The 12,764-nt window shown below is 41.1% G+C and overlaps 1 protein-coding gene across 1 annotated transcript in view; it reads right to left on the bottom strand.

The window, feature by feature from the left end:
• Nucleotides 1-3,807: 3,807 nt before the first annotated feature.
• Nucleotides 3,808-12,764, bottom strand: part of CLNS1A (chloride channel, nucleotide-sensitive, 1A) — a gene marked incomplete at its 5' end in the record, with an annotated part of 11,681 nt that continues 2,724 nt past the window's right edge. The window contains 5 exons of the mRNA XM_010285346.1: nt 3,808-4,177; nt 6,821-6,905; nt 8,531-8,704; nt 9,503-9,613; nt 10,755-10,868. Coding sequence (XP_010283648.1) covers nt 6,838-6,905; nt 8,531-8,704; nt 9,503-9,613; nt 10,755-10,868 — 467 coding nt within the window. The remainder of the gene's footprint in view (nt 4,178-6,820; nt 6,906-8,530; nt 8,705-9,502; nt 9,614-10,754; nt 10,869-12,764) is intronic.

Here is a 12,764-nt window from a genome sequence, read left to right on the forward strand (position 1 = left end):
TTTATCCTTGATTTCATGTAACTCTTATCAGGTATTTTTCTTTAAATAAATGAATTTGAAATATAAGAGAATAAATAAAAGAGCTAAAACCACTTGAAAGCTACATGCACAAACATGCCCTTTATAGCTTCAGCTGAGGTGAAGAGCACTGATAGGTACCAGTCCTCTGAAGTTCCGTTTCTAGCAGGTGGTTTCTTCTTCTTCTAGATGCCTCCCAATTTTTATATATATACCAAAAGATATTTTTCAAATTTAAGACTTAATTCAGTTTTTCACTTTGTAAGTACTAGGTTTGAAAGGAGAGATGGTTAACAAGATGTACAAAAATCCCAGTAGTTGGCCCCTCTACTCATTACCTAAGTCACCTTGCAGACCATATTCTAAGAGGAAGGGAGGGAATCCAACAGGTTTTTTTGCACAGCAAAATTATGAACAGAGTCTTAAAACAGCTGCTGTTGTCAGCTATCTTTTTGCAAGAGTCTGGGAAGGAAGTATTTTCATGTAATTTCTTACTTGTTGCAATAAAATCTTTTCTCATTTTAATTTTCCAAGGTACAATTAAGATTATATCATAAAATGAAATCAACTGTTTGGACATGCTTTTCATACAGAAGAGTCTTAATCCATGACCCTGTATTCAGTCATTAAAATAAATTTTAAAAAAAAGTAGCACTGAAGAGAACTAGAACTGCTGGGGTATCATTCAGCAGCACTTTGACACCAGTGTGAGTAGGCCTACTAAAGGAAACTTACGTTTGGTAAAGCTCTTCACAGCAAGGACTACACTCCGCCACACTCTGAGCCTGGTAAGATGTGATCCTTTAGCGGTTTTATGTTCATCTGCTTATTTATAACTCCGCCACAGAGGGCTGCCAGAACAGAAACCCGATGCATGAGACCTCTGAAAAACATGTACTTTTATACCACGTCCTGCTAAAACAGATGTTTTGGGAGTGTCGTGGTTTAGCCCCAGCCGGCAACTAAGTACCACGCAGCTGCTCACTCACTCCCCCCTGGGACGAGGGAGAGAATTAGGAAAAAAACCTCGTGGGTTGAGATAAACACAGTTTAATAGGACAGAAAGAGAGAAGGAAACAACAATGATAATACCAACAAAGGAATGTACAAGAACAAGTGATGCCCAATACAGCAATTGCTCACCACCCAGTGATCGACAGCCCGTCCCCGAGCAGCGATTTCCGCCCCCGGCCAACTCCAGTTTATGTACTGGGCATGACGTCATATGGTGGGGAATATCTCTTCGGCCAGTCTGGGTCAGCTGTCCTGGCTGTGTCCCCTCCCAGCTTCCTGTGCACCCCCAGCCTCCTTGCTGGCAGGCCAGCACAAGAAGCTGGACTGTCCTTGACTGCTTAGCAACAACCCAAAACATCAGCACATTATCAACGGTTTCTCATCCCAAATCCAAAATACAGTCTCAGACTGGCTTCTGTGAAGAAAACCAGCTCTATCCTGGCTGAAACCAGGACAGGGAGGCTTCTGCCTGTCACTTTCTTGCTTTACTGCTTTTTATGATTTTTACCTATTTTTAAAGTGATCCATACTGTATAGATCCCACCCACCACCCCCGCCCCCCAGGACTTTGCCTTTACTGGTGTACTCAAGCCCAGTTTTTAGCTTCATTTCTTACAGAAATGAGCCTTACCTAATGAACTGATTTGCATGTCTCCTTTGAGCCCATGAGGTTCACAGGGTAAAGGTCTCAAAAATAAATCTCAAAGAGCATAAAAACAGGTGGACAGGGAAAAGAAAAAGCAGAAACACAAACCTACAGGAAGCCAAGATTTGTTAGATTAGAGGCTCTACTTCCATGTTACTTTTGACAGCCTGCAAAAGCAAAGTCCATCAAGCAAAGAAGTCAGCTCTGACTTCTGTATGTCTGCAGTGTTTATTTTGGCATAGCGTATAGTTTAAAAAAATTTGGTACAAATCTGGGTGTTTAACAACTAGTTGTCCTATTTATAGCCACTGGAATTAAAAAAAAAAACCCAAAACACTAAGAAATGGACAAGTCTTAAATTGACTAAATTAAGGCAAAACAAAAGCAAAAACTGAAGTAGCCAAAAGAATGAAATAAAATTAAGTTACAAACTGAAGAATTTAACTGTTTTTGTAGCACAGACAGAAATTAATATTTTACATGCAAAATAAGGCACACTTCATAAGCAGTCATAAGCTGAGCAAGCTGGTCTAGTTGAAGATGTCCCTATTCATTGGTGGGGGGCTGGACCAGATGACCTTTGGAGGTCCCTTCCAACCCAAACCATCTGTGATTCCCTAAGTGTTCCCAGAAGGCTTACCTACAGCTTAAATACAAAGTTTTATTGAACATAAAATGTGTAAATCCACACAAGACACTTCTCAGTGCTACCTTCAGGGCTCATCCAGGTTTGTTTCTGCATCACCAAAATTAATCTTGCTCCATTGATTTGACTGGAAGCATCACAAGATGTCTGCTCCTGGTGTTCTAGTTAATTAGTACAAAACAAATTCTCCCTCTGGAGCTTCCTACTGCTCAGAGATTGCGTGAGAGCAATGAGAGGAGCTGAGTATAGTCCACCTGCTCACCTACCAGGGTATGTGGCAGTTAGTCTGCAGTTATTGAATAACAATAGAAAGACCACACTCCAACAACCAAGTTTTATACACACACACACAAAAAAAACCCCAGTCTGTTTTAACCATGAACAGTGATTTGGAATTGTACGGGCTTTCTTTCCTAAACAATGGTGTTTGGTAGTTTTAGTACTCCTTAGGTGTCCCAAAAAATCTCACCATGCAAAGATTCTCCCAATCCCAGTACAGAAATTAAAAGCATCACTCCATACCCTCCTTTGTTACTCTGTATCCCTAACAAAAACATGCATACATTTACATAAATACATGCACAGATATGCACATAAAGGGGCTAGGAGTGACATTCTTGTAGAATGTCTTGTTGCATAACACGCTAAACACTTCAATTTATTGAGCAACAACACTATTCTATCATCACTAATTTGACTGTCATTCCTAATGAATGTTCAATAAAGATGGTTATAATTTTCAAGTACCTTGAAACTAAACCACACCCCAACGTGCTAAGCAGGGCAGGACCACTCAGTATGATTCCAGCAGTGTAGGGCTGGTAAAGAAAACTGTTCATATATCAACATAATAGTACTGAAAAACATTCATAAGTTATATTCAAATCTAATGAAAGCAGAAAAAGTTTAGTATCAGACTTTCATTTGAATTGGGGGAGGGGGAAGGAATTTAATTTGCTGCCATTGCCCCATGGCAAACACACCACTATGCAGAGAGATGAACCTGTAAAAGCTCCAACAGGACTAAGCTCTTGGCAATCTAAAGCTGGGTTCCTAAGTTTGGGATGTATCGGACTATTCTGTCTTACAGGCACACTCTGCCCAGGTAAATGATGAAAACGGCTTCACTGGACTTTTTTTTGCAGAAGAGAGTGCTAAAACTCTGGATGTCAGCTCAGAGTTGCCAGCCATTTGCTGAAGTGAAGGACTGAGAACTGTAACACAGAGTTGGTTGTGAGATACAAAAATCTTAGTTTATTTAACAATGTTGTTAACATTTAATACAAAGACACAAAACAGTTCTCTCTTTCAGGACTTTACAGACTGTATTCCATCTTCTCTACCACCCAAACTGCTCTCAGAGAAATGAAAGGGATAGCACTGAACTGATAAAGCCAGTTACTTGAGGGGCATTAAATTTAGCTTTGCTTTTAATCCTTGTCCGACCCTATTTCCTTTTAGTTGAACTTTGTATCATGTCTATTTCCATTGTACTGCACTGACTCAAATGAACAGGTACAAAAATATGGAAATTCCAGGAACAATCTAAAATTCTGTTCTACTTACAGTTCTATTTCTGAAGTCCTAGAATTCCTACAAAGGCTTCTTTGAAATGACCCCTGATTAGCCCCATTCAAGTGTTAGATGCAAGAGGTTTTATTGTTTTTTGTTTGTTTTGTTTTTTTAAATAACCCCATAGTGGTCATAAATGTCAAACCCTGTTTTAAACATCTATAAAAGCATTTATAGACCTAGATGTCTAAGCTTAGGTCATTAAAAGAAATGTTAACTCCCGATAGTCACTGCAATGCCTTCAGTTTTACAGCTTATTCTGGAAGTGCCACAAGAGGAATCTGAAAGACACAAGATACCAAGTTTACGTAATTGGCATTAAAATAAAAGCTTATTAATCTTTACAAAGTAGTAGCTATCTGTTGTTTGCAGTCACAGAGGACAGCACTTTTACTGCAAACCTGCTAATTTTCAGAAGGGCTGAGCATCTTTGCCTTTGACAGCAGCTCTCAACCCAGGTCAGCTAAGGACAGCATGCGCTTACAGTCTGCAGTTGCACGCCTGTGCCCTGGAAGACCCCGCTGCACCGCCACGCACAGACACACCAGTTGCTTCAGAACAATTACTGCAACCTCGTGACGTGACAGACAAAACACCGCTTATTACAAGACCAGTGGAAATGTCCCACATCAACTGTCAGCAAGTCTTCCAGGAGCTTCAGCAGGCAACTGTCACATCTCATTTGGGTAACGAGCAGTAACATGCAACATGAGCATCCCACAAGGGCATTGCTTTCGAGGCAGGACAGCACGTTGCTCTCTAAAGGATAACAAACAAGATGTTCCCGTAGATCGTTTCTGAAGTTCAGAAAGTTAAAAGGGCTGAGCTGCTCCACAGGGTACTGAGAAGATCACAGCATGCTTCCTCTCTGCCCCTATTTTCAGAGGGTACAACCAAGCTGCCCTTATGCTCAAACTTGTTAGCAGGGTGATTAGCACAGACCTCCAAGAGCTTGTCATGTCACACCTTCAGTTGTTTATTGCTGCCGTGTATCCTAGATTTTTGAACTTACTTAAATTACATCACCACGCTCAGGCTGGTGCTTACTTAAAAAAGGCCCATCACACCCACAGCTCCCAAACTGCTACCCAGAGCACCATCACTGCAACGCTTGACACTGCACGTGCAGATCACTTGATCTGCCCTGACAGGGATCAGCTCCTCAGCTCTGATCAGCACAAGCAGGACAGAAGGACACCCTACCCTATCACCTCTCACAGCTTTAATCTCCCACAGCCACCTGCCACACCGTGGACAGCATGTAGTAGTTCCTCTAAGCAGCAGGAAGAACTCCACTGACCAAAACTTCTTTTCACAGGGTATATTTTGCACTTCGCTAAATCAGTCAATGGCACTTCCACCAGCACTTTTAGGCTCCTTAGCGATCTGCTACCAGCCAATAACACTCCTTAATCCTGCTCAAGTTTAAACCAGGACAACAAGCATTCAAATTTGAACTTTCAGCTGCAGGTTTGTTGGTTTTTCGGGGTTTGTTTGTTTTTTTTTTTTTTTTGGCCAGAATCATCTTGGAGATGGAATCACCACAGCCAAGCCTTCCATTCACTAAGAGTCACCCCATCTGCAGCTGAAGAGTTTTCCTTAGTTTTAAAGCATGTCCTTTAAATTATGGGATAATAAAATTATCAAATAAGTTAACTGTCATAGCTACAACCAGTATGTTGACTTTTTTTTGAATGATTCTTCTCTGTACTGCAAAGTTTTTCCCACGGTAAGAAGAGCAACTGAAGAAAAGTCTGAGCTCTTGCACCAAACAATAAATACTAATTCAGCACCAGTGGCAGTGGTTGAGATCAGAAATCTCAGAAAAACAGAATTTCAGAAATACAGAAACAAAAATAAGTAACAGGAGGAAAGCAGATACGCATCACTCCTCTGCAACAGCCTTTCTCAAGGACTCCATCCTCTTTCTCAGTGATGCTGTAATCCCTAACCAACTACTTCTGACCTGTTTCCATCAACTTTTTTCAGCATGTCATCTTCTTATTTGTGGCCGTTTCCTTCCCTGCCCCTTTCCTTTTTTCTCCTGCAAGCTCTCAGTTGTCTGTCCCACAACTGTTTTCTCCAGCATTTCAAGTGAGAGAGCTCTGTGCTCACTTTAAAGCAAGAGTCTCACTTCCAAGACACGCGGAAGAACTGGTGCACGTGCAAACTGTGCACTAGCGGGCACTGCTGAAGCAGAGGTGGAATCACAACCCCGCTGTGCCTGTGCATCACCGCAAATGCAGTCCCAAACTAAGCTGCTCTTCCTCTCCTGCGCAGCACCAGCCAGTGAGGAAACGCTGGCACATCTTGTAATGCCACGGACAGGAGAAAAGCAGTGCAGGTGATGGTAGGCAAGAGGGCACGCTGGCACAACCACCTAAGCAGGGTGCTGTCTCCAAGTTACGCACTTCTGACGACAATCCCATCCAGATTGCTCAGTAACTTTACCAGGAGCTGTTCCTGCTCCACTTACAGGGAAGGAAGGAATGGACTCGCAGTGCTGTGAGGTGTTCTGCCCCCTTGAAAGGCCTGGGAAATCTTGCATGCTAAGGGTGAAAATACAGATACTAAGGACAGTAACTTCCCAGCAACAGCTCCAGTGTTCATATATCAGCATCTGAGAGCCTCTGAGATCAGACAATTCTTAATTTACCAAACGGCTGTCCTGTCTTCCAGACAGGCACGTCCACATAGGTTACCCACGCAGCACAATGGTTTATGCTGACAGGCAATTTTGAACAGATCACCTTTCCATACTTGTGATATCTACAGCTACCTTTTCCTTCTCTAAATCACCATCGTCCTGATAGCACAAGATATTTCCTCTAGGAGATCTGGGATCATCTGCATTACACAAATTACAGAGACGGAAGGCTGTGCAGGACTGAAAAGCACTGGCATTGGAAGACAGAAGAACTTACAGCAGCATACATCCTCCTCAGTGATCGACTTCGGCGTCTTCAAACTGCCCCGCAACTACTGGTGCTACGTCAACCTCCATCCCATCTGGAAAAAAAACAAAACAAAACAAAACAGCCAACACTATGTAATGCCGCAGGCTCGCAAGCAGGTGATGGTATCACACGAAAGAGAGCGAGTGCCCTCTGTTGACAAGAGATGTCCAAAATAGAAAACTCCTTTGTGCAACTGCTGAAAGCAGCCTAAGGCAACTGCTGTGCTCACAAGTTTGTGGTTTTGTACCAGCTTTATCAGTCGGTCACTTAAAGATGTCACCGCTTCCTACAACGTTGTCTCACCCTATTGTATTAAAAGACTTAAATACCAGATTTAAACTATTTCATTTTTTAAATTAAGTTTTGGTGCAACAAATGGCATGATTCCTTTTAAGAGCTTTTGTTACGCTCTAACAGAAGGAGGTTGGATCCTCTTCCGAAACCACTCTCAGCAATCAAATTGAAAAAAGGAACAACCACTCAGTGCTACAATGTCAAAAAATAACAGAATTCTGAAACTGAGCAGCCCTGGGGTTATTAATAATTGTAGCAAACCAAGAAGCAGTACTGTAGCAAATAAAATTATATGAAGGCACATAAAACTGATGACGATGGCTTTGAGATACATGACATACTTGCTGTTCAATTTATTTTAATTTTCAAAATTTTGGGTTTCAGAAACCTGACAAAATTTTCAAATGAAGGGAACTGCTAAAACACGAGTATATCACCCAAGGTTATCTTTACATTATATACATTTATTCAAAGTTGTGCAGCAAAGAGAACCTGTAAACAACTGACAGAAAAAAGAGATTAAAAAAATCACCCATGTGGATGAGAATGGATTAGTTATTGTTCTGTTGCCTATTCTAGGCAAGCTGATAGCTAGAAATTCACAACAGCTGCATCACTTTTCATCCTTCAAAAACATCAGGCCATACACTAAAACACTGCAATTTGTATCAAAAAATGATGACAGACTACTAAACTACTTCTTTGTTCTTCTCCCAAGTAATATATTGCTCCAGTGAAAACAGCATGCAGAAAAGGTAAGATTTGGGAGACTGGGGTTTTTTTTTCCTGACAAAAAGAAGCTTTACTCCTTAAATACGTTTGAACATTAAGAGTCAGCATCTTTCATAAAAGTAGATTTATTTTATTTTAAATCTGTTCCAGTGTATTTCAATGATTCTGAATTCACACTGAACTCTATAAAGAGAATCATTAACTTACAATTTAGGGTATTAAAAAAAAAACAAACTATTACCTGTTTAGAGTGGAAACTGCTTCCTAATCCTAGTGTAGGCTGAGAAGTTTATTTTTTTTTTTAAATCCTAAATTAACTTTACCCTACCACTATTCCAGGAAACCATACCAGTAAGAATCAAGAATTCTTAACGCAGTGGTCCTCACTCTGCAAACACAGTAACCCTCAATCCACAGAAGGCACCGTGTTGCCGGCAGGACCACAGGCTTTTTTACAACCTGTGGTTGGGAACAAAGATAAAACAGCTGTTGATGCATACAGCATGGTAAGGTATCACCCACAACACGATACTTGCTCAGTGCTGCTGTCTGTGGATTAGCCAGACTTGAGAACCACTGCTTTCATATATACTTTAGAAAAGTATAAGATTCTATACTGTCTATAGGATAGTATAGAAAAGGATTTCTTACCTTCAAACTCCCTTATCGAGTCTTCTGTTCTCACTCCAGCCATGTTGTACTGACTGCTGACAGACTGGGCTAACATGCCTTCTAACCTCTCCAGAGTGGCCTGACCTTCTGCAGTTAAATGCGACAATCCTTCTTCGTAAGTGTAAAAGGTTGGGATGTCACCTTGTTCTAGCTCTGCAAAAACAAGTTCATGTTTATCAGACCTCATTTTAGGAGCCTGCAGCAAGCAGGAGGAATAGACTCGTAGAATAGTTTGGGTTGGAAGGGACCTTTCAAGGCTGCCTAGTCCAACCCCCTGCCATGACCAGGGTCATCTTCAACTAGAGCAGGTTGCTCAGAGCCTGGGATGTTCCCAGGGATGGGGCATCGACCACCTCTCTGGGCAACCAGGGCCAGTGGTTCACCACCCTCATTGTCAAAAACTTCTTCCTTAGAACTAGTCTAAGTCTGCCCTCTTTTAGTTTACAACCATTACCCCTTGTCTTATCTCAACAGGCCCTGCTTAAAAAGTCTGCCCCATCTTTCTTAGAAGTTATATTATATAGGACAACAATATTTGTCTATTACATAGACAAATTATGCTCAGATTAACTGACTGAGATTAAAAGGATGCTTCTATCAGTTACGAGTATACACAGTGATGTGAACTGCCCATGCCACAGTAATGGCACTGAACTTGTGCTAGCACATCCACTGGGAACAGGAAAGGCTCATACTTGCATCTTGGGGCTTTTCAGAATGAGAACAATGTTTTTTCTGAGTTTCAGTGATTTGTGAGAGCTAAACTACAGATTTTCTGCAGATTTCTGAGGTTTTTATACTGTGCCTGTGGCATAAAGAATGTTTCAGCAAGATGATTAATAAGCAAGGAACTTCTTAACAGACCAAACCATTCTCACGACAGGTACCGTAGGAGAAGTTCCAGGTATCCAAGTGCTGGTAGGTATTTCAAAAGAAACAACCGTTACGAACCGTGAGCCTCAACATCGTACTCCTCCCCTTCATAATCGTTGTCTGAATCTTCATCATCTGGGTCTGGGTGCAGAGCTTGGCATTCACACATTGCTGAAAACATAGCTTCCACTGTATGAACAAAACAGAATTATCTTCTGGGCAAGCAGCCAAAAAAAAATTTTAAAAAAGATGCTAATAGTTAACTTCCAGTGTTTTCCGTTGGCTGCCATGAACTGCAAATCTCCCACCAGCCAAGGCCAGGACTCCCAGGAACCATGCTTGTGCAGTCACGCTCCCATCCCAGCTGGAAAAGGGCAACTTCAGCTAAGACGCTGTTAGAAGCGGCTCCTTAAACTGTATCTTAATACCTTGTCCATTTTCATGCATCACAAACCAAGAAGCCAATGCTTCAAGGTTAGGAAATTTAAGGAAAGAGCTGATGATTTACAACCAATTTTTTGGTCCTGCACAGCCACAACCAGAGAACACAGGGATACTAGAGGCAGCATTTCCCAAAATACATGAGGGTGGTCAGGAGTTGCAGAGGTCAAGAAAAACCTCCCTCGTTTCTCCACCAATATCCCACAACAACAGGCAAGAAATCCTGGGCTTAAGCAAGCAGAGAGATTGAGACTATTTCTTTATGAGAATCACCACTGAATTCATATTTGAAAACATCAATGCCAGCAGTGATGCAAGAAACAAACCAGGTTTCCAAGAGCCAGCCTGGTGCTTTATCCTTTTAACAGCACTGTTCCGTTATTTCATCGATGGCAAAGGCTTATCTCTGGACAATTCAGTCTGTGGTTACCCACTACAGGACCCCTGCAGCGTCAAATACGTAAGATTCTTAGAACTTGGATCCAACTGTAAGCTCCCTGCCGGATGGGATATGACTGCTTTCCAGCGGTAGTGTCTGGACATCAGCATGTTCCTAATGAAACTTGCTGACTCAAGTATCACTGAATTTGTAATTAAAAAGATGTTTCCCATACAAGTTATCTGCAAATGTATAGAGATAAGATTATCTGTGTCACGTATTTATACTTAGAAGTCTCTATTTGGAAGCACTGGAATTTTCCCTGACAGTGGCTGCTTGAAATATTTCAGTTTCAAGCAAAAGAAAACAATTTGCTTTGCTCTTAGCACACAGAAATGAAGTAATTAGAGAGGGACGCTAAAGGATCACATCACTTACAGCTCTATACCCCTGTGTCTTCCACATATAGCCAGGACTTTAAGCTAAACTGGGATTTCCCTCTTCACTTACAGGCTGATTTGTCGCTAGGTACAAATCTGAATTCTGCAATTGGTTCTCCATCGTCATCGCTGTCGTCTTCCTCCTCCTCCCCTTCAGCCATGGGAGCCTCCTTTTTCTCCTCTTCTTTAGGAAATAGAAAGATTTAAGAGAAACATGTTTATTTTGCCCAAAAAAAGTTATGTTTGTTTATTCTTTCAGGAACACACACATAATCAAATCAGAAACCTGGACACAATCTGAGAGGCACAATCAAACCCACTCCCACCCACATTACAGATATAGGAGGTCCTCTCACAGCACCTCAACACCACTTGCAATGCATACAAAAACTTCTCTATTTATAATTTTAGGACTTCAGATTTCTGTAACATGCACATGATGTATCCACGTACTTCAGAAAAACTGCCTGATTCTTATTAGAAACAACTGTGCTCAAAAAACCCCACGATTCACAGTCATTATCGTTTACTTGCACAATGCTATATATGTATTTTTTTTAAACCACATTAATTTTACGGATCTTTAACACTACTGTCGTGAAAATCAACTATCTTCCAGGGTGGCCTCTCACAGAGGACTCTGACATTTACAGACTATCTCTACTCAATTTCTCATGTTCCTAGCCAGCCAGCAAGACGGCAGAGGTAGAAAGTGCACCCAGAGCCAGTGGCAACTGTGGGCAAAACTGTGCTTCCTGACTTCTGTGCGCTACATACATGAATAAGTAAAATGTGACATTTTTATTTTCCATAAATATAAAAACCACAAAGATGTCTACAGTTCATCACTTTTGGGCTTGGGACGCTGAATTATTTTCTACAGAAAAAGAGGAATACAGTTAAGGCTGTTCCACCGAAAGTGGCTTTTATCACATACAAAACTGGCACCACCAAGACTATAAAGAAGCCAGGAAGCTGCCAGCCAGCTGCCCCAAAAAACGGAGCGTCCAAGGGCTTTTCCAACTGACACCCGCAGGCACAGCTTGTTGCTGCCGAGTCCAGCTCTTTGTTTTCAATGAAGTCAACCTCTGACTGCCTTTTTCGAAAAAAAAAGAGGCGAGGATAAGGCACATAGACACACAGAGCACAACAAAAACTTGCAGAGGAAGAACAAAATGTACCCTGCCCAACTAAGAAATGAAGACTCCTGCAGCCAAAGAAGTGGAGAGTTTTTGGTTTAACACTATTCAGCAGTCAAAACTGCAGGCCAGGGATAGACTTGAAAAATAAACAAATCTTCTACTTGCTGTGGAAAACTTACTGTAGCCAGAGGTCATACATTCAAAAAAACCCAACAAACAAAAAACCACCAAAAAATCAGTCCATTATGGATTTATAGATAAGAATTATCACAGGATATCTGTATTTTCATAAACCATTATCAGAAAGAATTAAGAACAGTATCTTTCTTCAGACTAGGTTCAGTTTACTTCAAAATAAACACAATTAAAGGAAAATGAGGAAGCAGAACCAAGAGGTGTACATACACGTTCTCTTATTACCTGTAGTGATAGACTGTCAGAGAATATTAGTAACATGAGAGAAGGAAATAATGGAGAGTTACAAGAGCTTAAAAACACCTCTGCCTCCTCAGAGTCTTGTCACTACTTTCAGTATATAGACTATTTAAAGAAAAATTAAATGCCAGATTTTAACCTTCAACTACAATGACTAGTAGGCATAAAGGGGAAAGGAGACCTGCTCAAGACTTAACACTCGCTTCTCTTCAGCTGAGATGGCAGTTTATGACACACTTAAAAGATTAAAAGCTCTGCCAGAGGAAAAAAAATAAATACATCAAAAACATAGAAAATCTGCATACAAACAATGAAACACAAAGCTTTTTTCTCTAGGTCAAAGCAAGAATGGTCAAATGTTGGTTTTGTGGGAAGTCTATTAAAGATCCATCAAGCCTGGTAACACAAGCTACTGGGGTTTTTTGGGTTTTTTTGGTTTTTTTTTAAGCAAGCTGCAGGAGAAAATTAATGAAAGCTTGCAGGCTAATGTGAAACAGCAGGAA

This window comes from Phaethon lepturus, unplaced genomic scaffold (genome assembly GCF_000687285.1).
Source record: "Phaethon lepturus isolate BGI_N335 unplaced genomic scaffold, ASM68728v1 scaffold7394, whole genome shotgun sequence".
In the NCBI taxonomy this organism is placed as follows: domain Eukaryota; kingdom Metazoa; phylum Chordata; class Aves; order Phaethontiformes; family Phaethontidae; genus Phaethon; species Phaethon lepturus.